Source organism: Mercenaria mercenaria, chromosome 2, assembly GCF_021730395.1.
Source record: "Mercenaria mercenaria strain notata chromosome 2, MADL_Memer_1, whole genome shotgun sequence".
Classification (NCBI taxonomy): Eukaryota; Metazoa; Mollusca; class Bivalvia; order Venerida; family Veneridae; genus Mercenaria; species Mercenaria mercenaria.
The window spans coordinates 80,317,630-80,335,253 of NC_069362.1; the positions used below are offsets into that span (position 1 = coordinate 80,317,630).

Sequence of the window (17,624 nt, forward strand, 5' to 3'; positions counted from 1 at the left end):
GACATTTCATTTAAAACAATTGCTATTAAGTAAAATATTTGATCAAATTTAAAAGCGTTATTTCTAGATGCATACGTGCGGTGCTAAATATCACTTCGATCTGACGTCAACATAACCATCATTGTGTTGATATAAGCATTTATATTAGAATAAGTATTATAAATCAAGCTCTCCTGCACAATTTAATATTGCTAGATTTGAACTTAATCTCCACATACAAAGAATCATACCAGCCAATTATCAGATCTACTGAACAAGAGTTGACTTGATGCTATGTTCTTGTTTAATTTCACCAAACATTATGTACTAAGTTTCAACAAAGAATCTGCATTAGTTTCAGAGAGACAGTAATTTCCAAGCAGAACTTAAACCTGCATATTGCCAAGTAAGAAGCCGACATTGTCAAATGTCATAGATTTGAGTAATTCTAGGCCTACAACTCGATAGTCATTGGAACAATCCGGACGTTTCTTAAAGTTGTCCGAGATATTTAGCCCATAAAAATTGTGACCAAGTTTAGCAAACATTGGATAAGAACTACTCAGCAGACACAATTTTGATTAATTCAAGGTTTAAAACTCCAGAGCAGCTAATACAATCCAGCTGGTTATTGATCTTGGCCGAGATGTTATGCCTGTATACAATGACCCAATTTAGTAAAAAGTGGATAAGTACCTCTCAAGTAAGACAGAGTTTAAAGTAAATACCTTAATAATGCATTGAGAAACTGAATACTATCAAATGACACATGGCCCTTGGTCTATCACTTGATATTCACATCTGGACTGAATAGTAGTAATAAATTTAAGAAGGGCCTACGTTGCTGAGCGGTCAAGGAGTTTGAGTTGTTACCTCTCACAGGTGCAGATTGGCGTTAAAATCTTAACATTAAGCCATTCATTTGGTTTATAGAAGTTAAGTTTCTACCCAGATGCCTGCCTGTAATAAAATAATGTACAGATGAAACCTTCCTCCGCCAACAAAAACTGGAAAGATGACCTATAATTGTGTTGGTGTGATGTTAAAACAAACAAAACAAGATGGTCATGATGGCTCTTGACACCATCTGGCGGCCACGTATTTGACGAACCGGAAAAAAAGAACAATCTTGGTAGAAGGTTAGCAGTTCTGTGAAATTATTTCAAAATCAAACAAACAATTTAGGAGATGACGTTTGAAGATTTTTCAACTTTTAGCTTTGGTGCCCCTTATGTGCAACCAAGCGAAACCGTTTGATCAATGTTTGTAGATGACCACCACAGGAATATCCAGGCAAAGTTTCATTAAAATCCATTCAGTGGTTTCGTAGGAGATGTCGTTAAAAGAAATTGTCGACGACGGACAGACAGACGCACAACGGACATAAAGTGATCACAATACTCACCATAAGCAGATGTCTTCACATACTTGGATCAAAAATATATAAAGCAGGCATCAATTTAGAATATAAAGGTCATTAAGTATTGTAATGCATATCATAAAACTTCAACCTTAAATATTACATTGTTTTACCAGGTAGCAACAACAGTGTCGGTTAACGTACAATAGCCCTCCATCTTTTCATTATACCATCTAATAATATAATGAAAAGTGGATGAAAAATGAACATGAAAACATATTTCTCTTAACTTCTTCAGGGCTTCCAAAGGTTATAGGAGTGATAGATTGTACACAAATTAAAATTATGGCTCCTACAGAAAATGAACAAGACTGGTCAGCACGGTGTCAGTGTCGACGTAGCCCAGTCGGCATACATTTATTTGGTAGAGTGGGTTCAATATGTCAATGCCAGATAGACAACTGAAAAGAATAAATATCCTAAATATTTATTAATCAAATATATATGATGTTACCTCAGTAACATATAACCAAATCACTACAATGACCAGGTATCATGTGTAATGAAGCGTTATGATCTTAATAAATGTACAATGATAGTAAAATGTAAACATAAATTATGTATCAAACGAGGTCAAAGTTCATATATTCATGTATCTATTCAGACTAACAATCTTTACTCGAGATTTCAGTGCAACTGTATACTTTATATAAAGCTAAGTTATGTTTCTATGAATTATTATAAGTGATGTACTTTACTTTATCAAATAGGAAAAATGTACTAACCTGAAAAGAATAAATATCCTAAATACTTATTAATCAGATATATATGATGTTACCTCAGTAACATATAACCAAATCACTACAATGACCAGGTATCATGTGTAATGAAGCGTTACACATGGTATCCGAGCATTGGAGATTTATTTACGGGTGACAGGTTAGTAATTGTTAATGATGAATAGGAGACCAAAGAGCAAGGTTTTGAGAAAATAATGGACCGACATATAGGGCAAGTATAGGATTTAAACTGTTATTCATGATTTTAGACTATTGGTTTATCATTGGTGATTACACGTTGATATAGAACGCTGATAATAACAAAATATCAGTTAAGTGGGTGTACTGTTAAAATGGCGTCCTATGACATACTCCCCCTTGCACGAGAAAAAGTCTCCTGACTTTTTGCTTTTCGTCATCTGAATAGAAATGAATAATTTAAAAACACATGATAATATTAAAACTGTACTGAAAAGAAAGTAGTACTACATATATGTACACACTGGCTGGGCTACACAACTCTCTACTGTGTACAGTACCATAGGTAAGTATGTTATTACCTGTAAAGATATGCAAATGATCAAAGATCTCAATTAGCAATAAACCGTACGCCTTATTGACGAAAGCCGACAGTACCAATCGTTACACATCCTGAAAGGTAAGTATAATCAACATAAACTCAGGTAAGTATTTATGTTCATACTCCGGATCCATCTGGAAAGTAAGTATAATTAACATCAACTAAGTTAAGCTTTATGTCCTTACTAAGGATCCATCTGTAAATCAAGGTAAGTTCAGGTAAGTATGCTATACAAAGTTTTACCACTGTAAAGCTCAAAAGCTCAAAGGTTCCTGTCAAAATAAGCAGTTCCGAGACAAATACAAAGTTAATATGTCTAGGAAATAATTTGATATATCCAGTGCATATAAACAATATGATATATTCAATAATCAAAGTCACTGACATCCACACATCAAATAAAATGATATTAGCTGCTAAAATAATAAAACAATCACATTATTTTCACTGTGTCCAATTCTATCCTAGCTGCCAGTCACCAGACGACAACCATTTTGGAGGTTGTCGACTTCTCTTTGGGGCTGATGGACGTCGCAGTCCTGGTTCGCCAGGTTTCCTTCTCATCGGAATGACATATGGCTGACTGTGTTCTGAAGTATCCGTTTCAGTAGCTGACTCTACGTCGTCATCATCTGAGTGGCTGAACTCTTCAGTGACACGATTGTCTTCTGAATTGTCGTCTAAGTTGTCCTCAGCATCTGCTGCATCGTCTTTGTCTGTGATGGTCATAAACGGAAGGAGCAGGTTCCGATGTAAAGTCCTTGACTTTTTATATCGTGACCCCTCCCGTTTGACCTCATAGACAGGCGTATCTTCCAAGGGCTGTCTAAGGACAATATATGGATGCGGTTCCCACTTGTCAGCAAGTTTTTGTTTGCCACGGATTGAGACATTCCGAACCAGCACCCGATCACCTGGACGGAGTACAGAACTTCTTGCCTTCTGGTCGTAGTTGATCTTGTTGGTAGAAGACGTCTTAGAGGCAGTCTGGCGTGCCTTGGCATATGCGGAACGAAGACGGTCTCGAAGCTTCAACACGTACTCCGACTGTATGCTTGACGATAAATCGCCTTTCGGTAACCCTAGAAAAGCATCAATTGCCAGTCTAGGATGTCTACCAAACATCAGAAAGTACGGCGAAAAACCAGTACCTTCGTGACGAGTGGCGTTATATGCATGAACTAGACTAGGAACATGAGCTTTCCAATCGGACTTTTGATGCTCCTCTAGAGTACCAAGCATTTTGAGTAATGTTTGGTTGAATCGTTCGACCATTCCATTCCCCATAGCATGGTAAGGCGTGGTCCTTGTCTTCTCAACACAAGCCAAGCTGCAGAGCTCTTTGATGAGGGTGGCTTCAAAATTCTGGCCTTGGTCGCTATGGATCCTGGATGGGAATCCGTAATGGATGACAAAGTTGTCAAACAGAATCCTAGCAGTAGTTTTAGCAGTCTGGTTGCGGGTGGGATACGCCTGTGCGTATCTACTAAAATGATCCGTCAAAACCAGAATATTCTCGAATCCTCCCTTTGAGCGTTCTAGCGATAGATAATCTACGCATACAACTTCCATGGGTGCAGTAGATTCAATTGGTGTCAGTTCTGCTCTGGTGGCTGCAGACTTCCGGCGAATGCATCTGTCACACGTACGGACTTTCTCTGCAATAAAACTGTCCATTCCTGGCCAATAAAAACGTTCCTTAAACAAAGCTGTCGTCCGATCACGACCTTGATGACCGAGCTCATTGTGCAGGTCCCTAAAGATCTCGTCTCTTAGTGCCTCGGGGAGAACCAGGTGTAGGTATTCCTCTCCGGAGATAGATGCTTTCCTGTAAATAACTCCCTGTAATTCAACAAGATTCTTCCATTCTCGCAGATAGCTAGAGATTTCACGGTTGTATGGCTGAGCCGGTTTAGTACCGTTTCTGATATGCTCTGCTACCTGTGAAATGATAGAATCCTGTCGTTGTGCCAAATTCCAGTTCTTGGACGACAAACTATTGTTGTGGAGATAGTCATCATCTACAATAATGTCCAGCTGTGGCATTGGCAGGTCAGGATCATGAACAATATCCTGAAATGGAGTTGTTTCTGTAGTTCCTGCAAGAGAAACAGCTTCAACTATCTCGCGAGGGACAATTCTACTGAGACCATCTGCATCTGAGTGACTTTTGCCTTTCCTGTACTTGATGGAATAATTGTAATTGGAGAGTGCGGCAAGCCATCTGTGTCCTGTAGCATCCAGTTTGGCGGTCGTGTTGACGTATGTGAGAGGGTTATTATCCGTCACAACCAAGAATTTCGAGCCGTACAAGTACTCATGGTACTTTTCAGTTACCGCCCACTTGAGAGCAAGAAATTCGAGCTTGTGAGCAGGATAATTCCTCTCACTCGGCTTTAAACTACGACTTGCGTAAGCAATGACACGATCGTTATCGTCCTGCTTCTGATACAGAACCGCGCCAAGTCCAATTGAAGAAGCGTCCACATGAAGCGTAAAGGGCTTTGTGTAGTCAGCAAATCCAAGAATTGGTGGATTGGTGAGCTGTTCCTTTATGCTGTCAAAAGCTATTTGTTGTTTCTCCGTCCATACGAATGGAGTGCGCTTCACTTTATTTGGAGTTTTTCGTTTCTGCTTCTTTGTTGGGTGCCCTATTAACAAATCAGAAAGGGGTCTGGCTATAGATGCGAATCCCTTAATGAATCGTCGATAGTAACCGGCGAATCCTAGGAACTATCTGACCTCTTTCACGGACTTTGGAGTGGGCCAATTCTTCACTGTCTCTGACTTCTTAGGGTCAGCCTTTATTCCCTCTTCTGAAACGATGTGTCCGAGATATGAAGTCTCTTTCTGTAGGAATTCACACTTGGATGGCTTGATCTTAAGCTGGTATTCTGCCAAACGTTGGAAAACCTTGTCGAAGGGGATCGAGGTGGGAGTCGATATCTTTACTGAAAATGATGATATCGTCAAGGTATATGAGACAGTCTCTCAGGTTGAGGTCACCCATACAGCGCTCCATTAGTCGCTGAAAGGTGGCTGGTGCGTTGCATAGGCCGAAAGGCATCCGGTTACATTGGTAAAATCCGAGTCCACCAACCTGAAATGCTGTCTTCTCCTTGTCGGACTCCTCTAACTCCACTTGCCAATAGCCAGACTTAAGATCCAACTTGGAAAAATATTTAGCACCAGAGAGCATGTGAAGAGTGTCTTCCACAGTGGGATGCTATACGCGTCTTTCTTCGTCCTAGAATTCAATTTTCTGAAGTCGATACAGAATCTAATCGTGCCGTCTTTCTTCCGAACGATCACGACGTTGGAACACCACGGACTTTTTGATTCGCTGATTGCACCAATATCGATCATTTCCTGTAGATGGTGTTTCACTTCATTGAAGATTGATGGGGGAATTCTCCGATAAGGTTCTTTAAATGGTTCATTGTTGGTGAGTTCAATTTTATGTCTGATTACATTGGTATGGCCAAGATCTAATGATGTTTTTGGAAAAATCGATTCATATTTTTCAAACAGTTTCAGAACTCTATCTTGTTGTTCTTTGGTTAATTCCGAATCCTTTAAATCAACTCCATATTCATTGCCTTTGTTCATAGTTTCCATTTCTATTTCAGGTTCAGATGTAGCAGACTGTTGGTTGATAACAGGACCTTCAGAGGTAAGTATCTCATCATCTTCATGAAACTCATCGGTAAGTGTACTTTCTTTTTCAGATGATTCATTGGTAAGTATAGTTTCTCTTTCAGAAGAATCTTCAAACAAGGATGCTTGTCTTAAAACATCAACTTGTTGTAACTGGCAAATAGCAGACTTTGCTTGAACAGTTATTGTCTTTGCTGACAAATTAACAACTTTTACTGGAATTCTTGCTGTTTTTCCAGGGTTGTTAAGTGTAACAACACGTGGACATACAGATGGTTTACTTGGACCAGCATTCTCAACATCTTCAGTAACTGCTGAAGCTACATTATACTGTTTACGAATCAACCCAATTACAGTCTTGACTTCCATTGGTTTCATCGTAAAAGACTTTGTTGCCTTTACTACGCCAGCACATGACCTTGTTATTGCGTCAAACGCAGTCTTCCATTCCAAAGATATATGATCAGTATCAACCGACGGATTTTCATGCAATCTTGCAAACTCTCTAATAATATTTGTGCCAACTATAACAGGAACGTGTTCACTATACGCTGTAGTTTTAACAACCAGAAGGGGAAAAACAATTCCATCTGTACTAATGTCTGGTAAGTTAACCTTTGCCTCTATGTACCCCTTGTATGGCAATTCATTTCCATCAGCGCACGTGATATTCAGATCAAAATCTTTCAAGTCCAATAACTCTGGTCCGTTTTCTAGCTTTAAATAAAATTCCTCTGATACAGTGCTTACCATCGATCCCGTGTCAACCAAAGCTTTAACTTCTTTTCCTTCAATGATTATCTTACTTTCATTTGCTTTTCCTATAAGCCTCTGCTTTAGATCTGTTTTAGGGCCTTTTACTTTCGAGCTTCCATCGGGCCCTCCGATGGAAGCTTGTCCCCATTTAAATTCTGCTTGTCAGATTTGTTCTTTCCTATCCGTGTATCTGTAGATTGTTCCTTATCATCGTGTTTGCCTTTGTTTTCTCTATTTCTATCATTGGTTTGATCTCCATTTGAACGGCGATCTCTGTATTCAAATCTTCTACCTCTGTATCCTCCTCTAAATGGCCTCCTTTGATAATCCCTTCCTTGGTTACTTTGATTTCTATATTGGTTCTGGTGTTTAAGCTTTCCTATATCTGACTCCATTGTCTTCATCCGTTCAAGGAGTTCTTGAAGAATACCTAATTTTTCATCGATTTTCTTCTCCTGCAGAGCGTTGATCTTTATCTGTTCTGACCTCTCTCTTTCTAAGTCTTTACTATCTTCCTCTTCCTCTAGTCGAGTTTTCCTACGTAACTTTTCAAATGAATCTGTCGATTCATAAAATACTCTTGTAGCAAATTTCAATTTCTCGGACTTTAGTCCTCTCCAAAACCTTTCCTTTAACTTTTTATCTCTTTTCCTTTCTTCTATTTCTCCTTTATCTACAGCTTTCTGAAACAATGTCTCAACTCTAACTCCCCAAGCAGATATTGTTTCACCTTGCTTTTGCTTTGCAGAATAAAAATCTTGGACTACTTTGTCCTCCGTTTTGATATCTCCATATATTTCACTGAGCTTATCCATTATTTCTCTGCTTGTTGCTGTGGCTTTCAATGTCAGCAAAACTTGTCGTGTTTCATCCTTCAGAGAATTTCTAATTGCCTGTAAAATGGCGTAATCTGGATACATCTTTGTTTGAAGGAGACAGTTTACTTCCATTTTCCAGTTCTCGAAATGAGTCCCATCGAATGAAGGTATCTTTGGTGAACCTAGTTTAAAAGCTGGATATTCATCTTTTCTTTCTCTGTCTACTTTTATTATCTGTCTTTCGACTTTATCCTTTTTCATTGCATCCTTATCTTTCACCTGTGTCTCAGCTTTTTGCGTTAGCAATCTCTCCTTCTCTTTAAGAAGTGTTATTTTCTGATTTAGTGCTTCATCTTCAACTTTCTTAGCAGATATTTCTCGTTCAAGTATTTCGTTTTCGTTCCTCTTGCTATTGAGGTCACATTCTTGTTCCTCTAATAGCTTTATTCTTTCTAGTAACTCTTTCTCAGACTTTCTCTTCCTATCTATTTCTTCTTGTAATTTCAGTTCATTTTCTAACATCAGCTGCCTATGTTTCTCTTCTTCTAATTGTAACTTTCTAAGCTTCAAACTTTCTCTTTCATAACGACTTGAATGACTTTTGATGTCATCATTTTCCTTTCTAATTTTTGACAACTTCATGTCAATATCTTTCTGAATTTGTTCATTCTTTTTTTCTCCTTTAGTATCTGTCATTCTATTGCTTCTCTCTGAAACGTATCTCCATGAGTCATATCTTTCATTTGTGTTCACTCTCTCTGTCTCTCCTCTTTCTATATTTCCTTCGTATGTGTTTTCTTCAAAACACTCCTCGTTTTCCACATTCAGCTTTTCTTGCAAATTTCCTTCTCCCTTTTCCTGTAACTCTTTGAGAGTTAGATTTAGATCCTCTATGTGTCTGTTGATATAGGCCAAATTACTTTCAACACTTTCTGTATCCTTACTGAGTGTTGTACCTTCAATAGATTTCTTTTCTCTTAAGCTGTTTTGAATACTTCTTCTAGTTTCTTCATGAAGATATTCATCTATTGTGTTTAAATTAGACAATTCACTATCTGAATCACTTTCATACTGCATCCTTCCATATGCTATGTCGAGCTCATTATCTATATATTTATAATAATGGCCTCTATCAGGTTCCGTATCAAGAACTTCCTCTCCAGCATTGTTATTCAAAACACTATGTATCTGTATTTGTTCATGCCTAGAACTTTCCTGATGACTCCTTTCATTTCTTGCCATTCTTCTAGCATTTTTCTTTTCTTCTTCTTCCTGTAGTTGCCTTTCTCTAGCACGACTCCTGAGGATTTTTCTCAGTTCTCTTTCCGATAGATATTCTGCCATTGTTTTGAATATTCACTTCGTTAAACACCAAATACTCCTTTTGTTAACACCAATGTTCAGTTAAACAGTGTCCAATACTACACACCATACGTTAAAACATTGTCCAATATATAACACCATACTATAAAACAGTGTTCAATAATGCATACCATACAATAAAACAGTGTTCAATTAAAATACAAATACACACATCTCACTTTATTTCACTTTTGATTAAACACCTGAAAACTTAAACACACTTACACAACACATATAGTGTATTATATACAACTTGTCAACAAAGAAAAAAAAAACGAAAAAAAAATCTTCCGCTTGCGGGGTTCGAACCAGCTATCCCGAGATCTCAAGGCGCCTGTCGCTACCGCTACACCACGGAGTCGGTATACTATATGCGCTATTTAATACGGTTTTGTTATAAAAGCCGCGTCGCTCCAATTGAACTTTTCCGATTACCAATAACAGCTTTTAACTTTGTCACAATTTATAGATATCTATACCTATAAATGAGACAAATTTCTGATGAAATAATTATGATTTAACCACAGAATTTCTAGAGATAACTTTATGCTAGGCTTATTGTAATGCTGCCAAAATTTCGTAAGTAAATTCAATGAAGTCTACATACGAAACACAATTGTATATGTACCCGTGTTTTATGTGGTTAATTTCTTTATGCAATGCTAGTTGCAAAAAGATTTAAACAAACTACGAAACTATAGTCATAAAAAATTTTCTAAGTCATTGTGTTGAAAAAAAGATAACTGGAAATATTCTTGGTCAGAACGGGATTCGAACTCACATCTGCTGATTGGAAGGCCTCCGTACTAACCACTAGGCTATCGTGACGGTTGACTATATCATATAGGGAATAATGTAATATAGGAATATATAGGCTAATCAAAGTTAGCGAGAAGGGGAGTTAACATGATGTTAGTGTGCATGTGACCCTAAGAATGAACTATCTCTGAAGAAATCTAAACTTTTCAACTGAAATGATTCAGAAAAATCCAAAAATATAATCAGGATCAAAAATGTAGACCCAGAATACTTATACCAGCTTAATACGTAGTGTTAAATTTGACACACAAAAAAAATAAACAACACTATCAGAATAAAAATAAACAATGACAAGCAAAGAAAAGATTACCTGGTGTAAACTATATCCAACACAATAATAATCCAATTAGTCCATATAAAACTAAACACTCACACTATAAACTAATTTATATAGCACTGGTAAATCAAATGTCAGTTCCTGGCTCCACTTTAAGTGAAAGTTCCATATATCCGTGTCACACTCCAACGACGATGAAAAACGTAGTCCTCCTTCTGAAGAAAGCTAGCTTTTCTGACGAAAACGTACAAAGTAACTCGACGTCTCGAGTTGAACGTTCCTAGGAAAACGTAACGTAAAATGGACCGGTTCCGGTAAGTTAAGAATGTAAACACGTGTCTATGTTTATCAATAGTTATGATGGCGGATATAATATCCAATCAATAGGTGTGACCTCCAAGGTCAGGTAAGTCATATGACATGTGACATCCAATCAGTATTGTACACTATGGCGGGAAGAAAGATTCATTGGTAATATGCAAATGCCGCACTGCGATTAACCAATCAGATTCACTGCAACACTACGTTGTAAACATACAAATAGAAATATCTACGTAATATACGTGTAGAAATCCATGTTTGTAATAATCAAAGCTGACTATCTAGTGGCATCTCTGGAAACTGGTGTCTTCAAGACGACTTAGTTCCTCACAGATTAACCGCGTTGGGCGCCAATGTCGACGTAGCCCAGTCGGCATACATTTATTTGGTAGAGTGGGTTCAATATGTCAATGCCAGATAGACAACTGAAAAGAATAAATATCCTAAATATTTATTAATCAAATATATATGATGTTACCTCAGTAACATATAACCAAATCACTACAATGACCAGGTATCATGTGTAATGAAGCGTTATGATCTTAATAAATGTACAATGATAGTAAAATGTAAACATAAATTATGTATCAAACGAGGTCAAAGTTCATATATTCATGTATCTATTCAGACTAACAATCTATTACTCGAGATTTCAGTGCAACTGTATACTTTATATAAAGCTAAGTTATGTTTCTATGAATTATTATAAGTGATGTACTTTACTTTATCAAATAGGAAAAATGTACTAACCTGAAAAGAATAAATATCCTAAATATTTATTAATCAGATATATATGATGTTACCTCAGTAACATATAACCAAATCACTACAATGACCAGGTATCATGTGTAATGAAGCGTTACACATGGTATCCGAGCATTGGAGATTTAGTTACGGGTGACAGGTTAGTAATTGTTAATGATGAATAGGAGACCAAAGAGCAAGGTTTTGAGAAAATAATGGACCGACATATAGGGCAAGTATAGGATTTAAACTGTTATTCATGATTTTAGACTATTGGTTTATCATTGGTGATTACACGTTGATATAGAACGCTGATAATAACAAAATATCAGTTAAGTGGGTGTACTGTTAAAATGGCGTCCTATGACATCAGTATAATGTGACTGGTTGGGGTATCATGTCGCGTGTGTCCACTTTTGTCAATTACGGAAACAACATTGTGACCCTGAGCTTTTCCTTAATGGTACAAAAATACCCGTTGTTGACGAGTGAGTGCTTGAGTGAGTTGGGTTTTAGGGCGAATCGACACAAAACGGTCATATATCGCCGAGAAGAAGTCATATTGCAAACGCCAACTGTAAAACATAAACATTGAAGTAAAAATGTAAAGCGTACCCAAAAACATCCATGTAAAAATGTAAAAAACACTATGAATAATGTTAAACATATCTAAAAAAAACATCCATGTAAAAATGTAAAGCATATCTAAAATCAGTTATGTAGAAATGTATATACGTGTGTGTTAAAATATCAGCTGCAAACATAATAATATTGCAAAAGATATTAATGAAAATATGAAATGTCAATTTTTTTATAAATTCCTATCTGCTTTAAAAACGATAAGATATTTCCGGCTGAAACTTTTTCAAATAACTGTTTCAAAGATTGAACGTCATAATATGTACTGCTTTGTGGAGCACAGTCCACACAGTCGATTAGAATATGTATGAGTAGAATATAATAGAGTATGACCTATTCGACAGTCTAAATTGAAAGTACCATATTCTGATTTTAGACCAAATATCAACAAATACATTTTAACTAAATGGCAATTATCACGGAACAATGCTTCGTTCAATAAACTTAATGATATTAAACCTACTTTAGAGGAATGACGCCAAGGAAACGGATCTGTTCGCAGAGAGAAAGTTGTTCTTTCTCGTTATCGAATAGGTCATACCCGTTTGACTCATTCTTATCTTCTGAACAATGAAGACCAACCTGATTTGTTAGCAATTTGTTAGCAGCTGCCCTCAAAGCATATTGCAATGATAGTATTACACGTCGGGTGAAAAGAGAGGGTTCGTTTGCATTCAACAGGCGATGTTCTAAATGCGCCAAGAGCAATACGAAGACCTTGATTATGGATGGTATCTAACATTTGTAAATAAGATTTTCTATTACGGCTGTATTGTTTATGGTTCCGCAAGAAAATCTTATTTACAAATGTTAGATACCATACATAATCAAGGTCTTCGTATTGCTCTTGGTGCATTCCGAACATCGCCAGTTGAAAGTTTATATGCTGAAGCAAACGAACCATCTCTTTACACACGCCGAGAAAAACAATCACTGCAATATGCTTTAAGAGTGGCTGCCAACAAATCCAATCCTGCTCATGAAATTATTTTTAAACCAAAGTACTCCGATTCATATGAGGAAAAACCAAAACAAATCAAACCATTTGGATTTCGCATACAATCTTCTATGAATGAAACTGACTTCAAATTCGATGATATTAAAGAAAATTCAATTCCAGATACACCACCATGGACCCTTCATACCCCTACAGTTCTTTTCAATTTGAAAACTGCCTTTAGAAAGTCTGAAACAAACGCTGAAATATTCAAGTCCAAATATCCTGAAATCAAATCAACTTACAATGACTATTTTGCGATTTACACAGACGGTTCAAAAGATGAATCAAAGGTTGGCTGTGCTGCTGTCAGCCTCCTTCATCAATCAAAATTACGTTTGCCAAATAATGCAACAATATTTTCAGCCGAGGCCAAAGCTATTGATTTAGCTCTAAATTTTATTTCAAAAAATAGTGCAGAAAAATTTATTATCTTTTCCGACTCGCTTTCTGTTTTACAGTCAATTCATAACCGAAATATGGAAAATCCATTCATTCAAAATATTCTTCTCAGGCTTCATGAACTATCTTTAAAAAAGTTTATCATATTTTGTTGGATTCCTAGTCATGTTGGTATTCATGGAAACGAGGATGCTGATATTGCAGCAAAGAAATCCCTTTCATTATCACAATCTAATTTGAAATAACCACATACCGATTTTAGGCCCAATATAAAGAAATACATTTTATCTAAATGGCACTCGTCATGGAACCGTGCTTCATTCAATAAACTTCATGATATCAAACCTACTCTAGGGGAATGGCACCAAAGGAACAGATCTGTTCGCAGGGAGGAAGTTGTTCTTTCTCGCTGTCGAATAGGTCATACCCGTTTGACTCACTGTTACCTTTTGAATAAAGATCAACCCGAATGTGTACCATGTCAAACACCGCTAACTATTAAACACATTTTAATCGACTGTGTGGACTTGGCTACACAATGCAGTACATATTATGAGAGAATTATTTGACAACGTTTCAGTCGGAACTATTTTATCGTTTTTAAAGCAGATAGGAATATATCAAAAAATCTAACACTTCTTATTTTTATTTACATCTTGCAATATTATTATGTTTGCAGCTGATATTTTAACACACACGTACATACATTTTTACATTACTGTTTTTAGATATGCTTTACATTTTTACATGGATGCTTTTATCAATGTTTTACATTATTCATAGCGTTCTTTACATTTTTACATGGCTGTTTTTAGGTATGCTTTACATTTTTACATCAATGTTTAGGCTTTACAGTTGGCGTTTGCAATATGACTTCTCGGCGATATATGACCGTTTTGTGTCGGTTCGCTGTAAAACCCAACTCACTCACTCACTTCTGCCTGAACCATAAACAACACAACCGTAATCTAGCTTTGATCTAATCAAAGCTCTATAAAGTCTCAACAAAACCTTGCGATCTGCTCCCCAATCAGTATTTGAAAGTACCTTTAAAAGATTTAATGATTTCAAACATTTGGCTTTCAGGTATTTTATATGTGGTATAAAAGAAAGCTTTTAATCAAAGATAACACCAAGTAATTTTGCTTCGTAAAAAGTTTATTATATTTTGTTGGATTCCTAGTCATGTTGGTATTCATGGAAACGAGGATGCTGATATTGCAGCAAAGAAATCCCTTTTATTATCACAATCTAATTTGAAATTACCACATACCGATTTTAGGCCCAATATAAAGAAATACATTTTATCTAAATGGCAATCGTCATGGAACAGTGCTTCATTCAATAAACTTCATGATATCAAACCTGCTCTAGGGGAATGGCACCAAGGGAACAGATCTGTTCGCAGGGAGGAAGTTGTTCTTTCTCGTTATCGAATAGGTCATACCCGTTTGACTCATTCTTATCTTCTGAACAATGAAGACCAACCTGAATGTGTATCATGTTAAACACCGCTTACTATTAAACATATTTTAATCGACTGTGTGGACTTCGCTCCTCAGCGAAATACATTTTATGATGTTCTATCGTTAAAATAGCTGTTTGAGCAAATTTCTGACGACGCCCGCTTAGCTCAGTAGGTAAGAGCGTTGGTCTACAGATCTCGGGGTCGCGAGTTCGATCCTCGGGCGGGGCGTATGTTCTCCGTGACTATTTGATAAACGACACTGTGTCTGAAATCATTAGTCTTCCACCTCTGATTCATGTGGGGAAGTTGGCAGTTACTTGCGGAGAACAGGTTTGTACTGGTACAGAATCCAGGAATACTGGTTAGGTTAACTGCCCGCCGTTACATGACTGAAACACTGTTGAAAAACGGCGTTAAACCCAGAACAATCACAAACAAAATTATACATTTTTTGAAACAGATAGGCTTGTATCATAAAATCTGAAAATACAAAGAACTGCACCTCAGCTGCAACGCTGTCATATTTTGTGTCAGAATTATCATTTTCGGGCTTATAGCTACTTATTTCCAGTGTTTTGAAAGCAGAATGTGTGGTAAAGGATATCTCGTGAAAAAAGATCTCCTGAACTTAAAACGTCTGATAACCTTACTTTCCAAGAGTCATTATCACTTATTGCAATTATTTTGAATATCATGGCCCTATTAGTAGTACAGTAATTCAGTAAGGTTTCATGACTTTCATCTTGGCAGAACAAACATTATCTTTTGTCAAAACATTTGACACTTGACAATGTACGAGTTAATTGCTTTGACCCTCTTCTATCATTTGAAAACATGGTGTTTTCCTTGAGTTAATCGCTTTGACCCCTCTTCTATCATTTGTAAACATGGTGTTTCGTTTTTTAGCAGTTAATATTTGCACATCTTGGTTTACTGTAGCTCGTTCTGCAGGAACCTTATCTCTATTCAAGTGACTTGTTGCTTTTTTGTAACAATCTCTGTGCCAGCTTGACCCACTATCTTTAAGTTCAGATGGAGAAAAAAAATCTTAGCCTATTTACCACAGACACATAGTCAATGTTCCCATATTCTGCCTTTCTTAACACACCTGTCAAGACTGAACTGAAGGCTTCATCATTGAATGTCCGGTATGATGTATCAAACAGTTTTTGTCCAATTATCTTTTTGGCACAGTACACATAATTTGAAATCTGTTTTAGATATCATTTTGGTGGTTCCCAAGCCATCATCAAAATCTGAAATAAAGAAATGCTGTAGGTAGTTTTTTTTATAAAACGCAGTTTGCCTTAAGAAACATGAATCATTGCATAATCAACTCATCGTGGCAAATATTAGTCTTTTCAGTTTTCAGTACTTGCTTAAAATGAATATTATACTTATAAAGAATTGTCTTCTAAGAGACCAACAGATGTCGGTATGTTTTATCTAGACATATATATTATAAGACTTATCAAATATTCAAGCATATATACATATGGTAAAATTTACCAGGGTCAATATGATTATTGAAGGAAACATTGATATATTTTTTATGTCATCTGCTTTTTGTTCAAACAAATGGTACTGCTGAACAAAGGGAAATAACTTTATTTTAGCCGTTTTGCAAATTATTAAAAGGGTAGAGAACTTAATAAAGTGCAAAAACATAATATATATAGAACAACTTACATTTCAATCTTCGGTCCTTTCTTCTGAAGTACATCCAGACATTGTAAAAGATGGAACTGGTATCGTTAAAAGTATATTACATTTTATTATATGTGTTATTCCCTCCATCTTAAGATGTAAAATGTGCAGAAATTGAATAGTTCGCATAAATAAATTTTTGGAATTATAATGATCATATGTACAATTATGATCTTCAATATATTCAGTATATTGCCAAATTACCTCCCTTTTTTGTCATATGTTATCTTATTATTTTATCAAATCATTTCTCAGGCAGACAAAACATATGCTTACTGCCCTTTGAATTTTGTAAAATTTATTTATTTTAAATGATTTCATCATAAAACTTAAGCACATGAAGAGTTTGGTCAACTATCTTTAAAAAAGTTTATCATATTTTGTTGGATTCCTAGTCATGTTGGTATTCATGGAAACGAGGATGCTGATATTGCAGCAAAGAAGTCCCTTTTATTATCACAATCTAATTTGAAATTACCACATACCGATTTTAAGCCCAATATAAATAAATACATTTTATCTAAATGGCAGTCGTCATGGAACCGTGCTTCATTCAATAAACTTCATGATATCAAACCTACTCTAGGGGAATGGCACCAAGGGAACAGATCTGTTCGCAGGGAGGAAGTTGTTCTTTCTCGCTGTCGAATAAGTCATACCCGTTTGACTCACTCTTACCTTTTGAATAAAGAAGATCAACCCGAATGTGTACCATGTCAAACACCGCTAACTATTAAACACATTTTAATCGACTGTGTGGACTTTGCTACACGACGCTGTACATATTATGACGTTCAATCTTTGAGAGAATTATTTGACAACGTTTCAGTTGGAAATATTTTATCGTTTTTAAAGCAGATAGGAATATATCAAAAGATCTAACACTTCTTATTTTTATTTACATCTTGCAATATTATTGTTTGCAGCTGATATTTTAACACACACGTACATACATTTTT

At 36.3% G+C, this 17,624-nt stretch overlaps 1 protein-coding gene across 1 annotated transcript; it reads right to left on the minus strand.

Annotated features, from left to right (window-relative positions):
* Nucleotides 1-7,212: 7,212 nt before the first annotated feature.
* On the minus strand, nucleotides 7,213-9,273 carry LOC123558231 (trichohyalin-like). Its single transcript, XM_045350107.2, has one exon. It carries the CDS (start codon nucleotides 9,271-9,273, stop codon nucleotides 7,213-7,215), a length of 2,061 nt encoding a protein of 686 aa, XP_045206042.2.
* Between the last annotated feature and the right edge of the window lie 8,351 nt (nucleotides 9,274-17,624).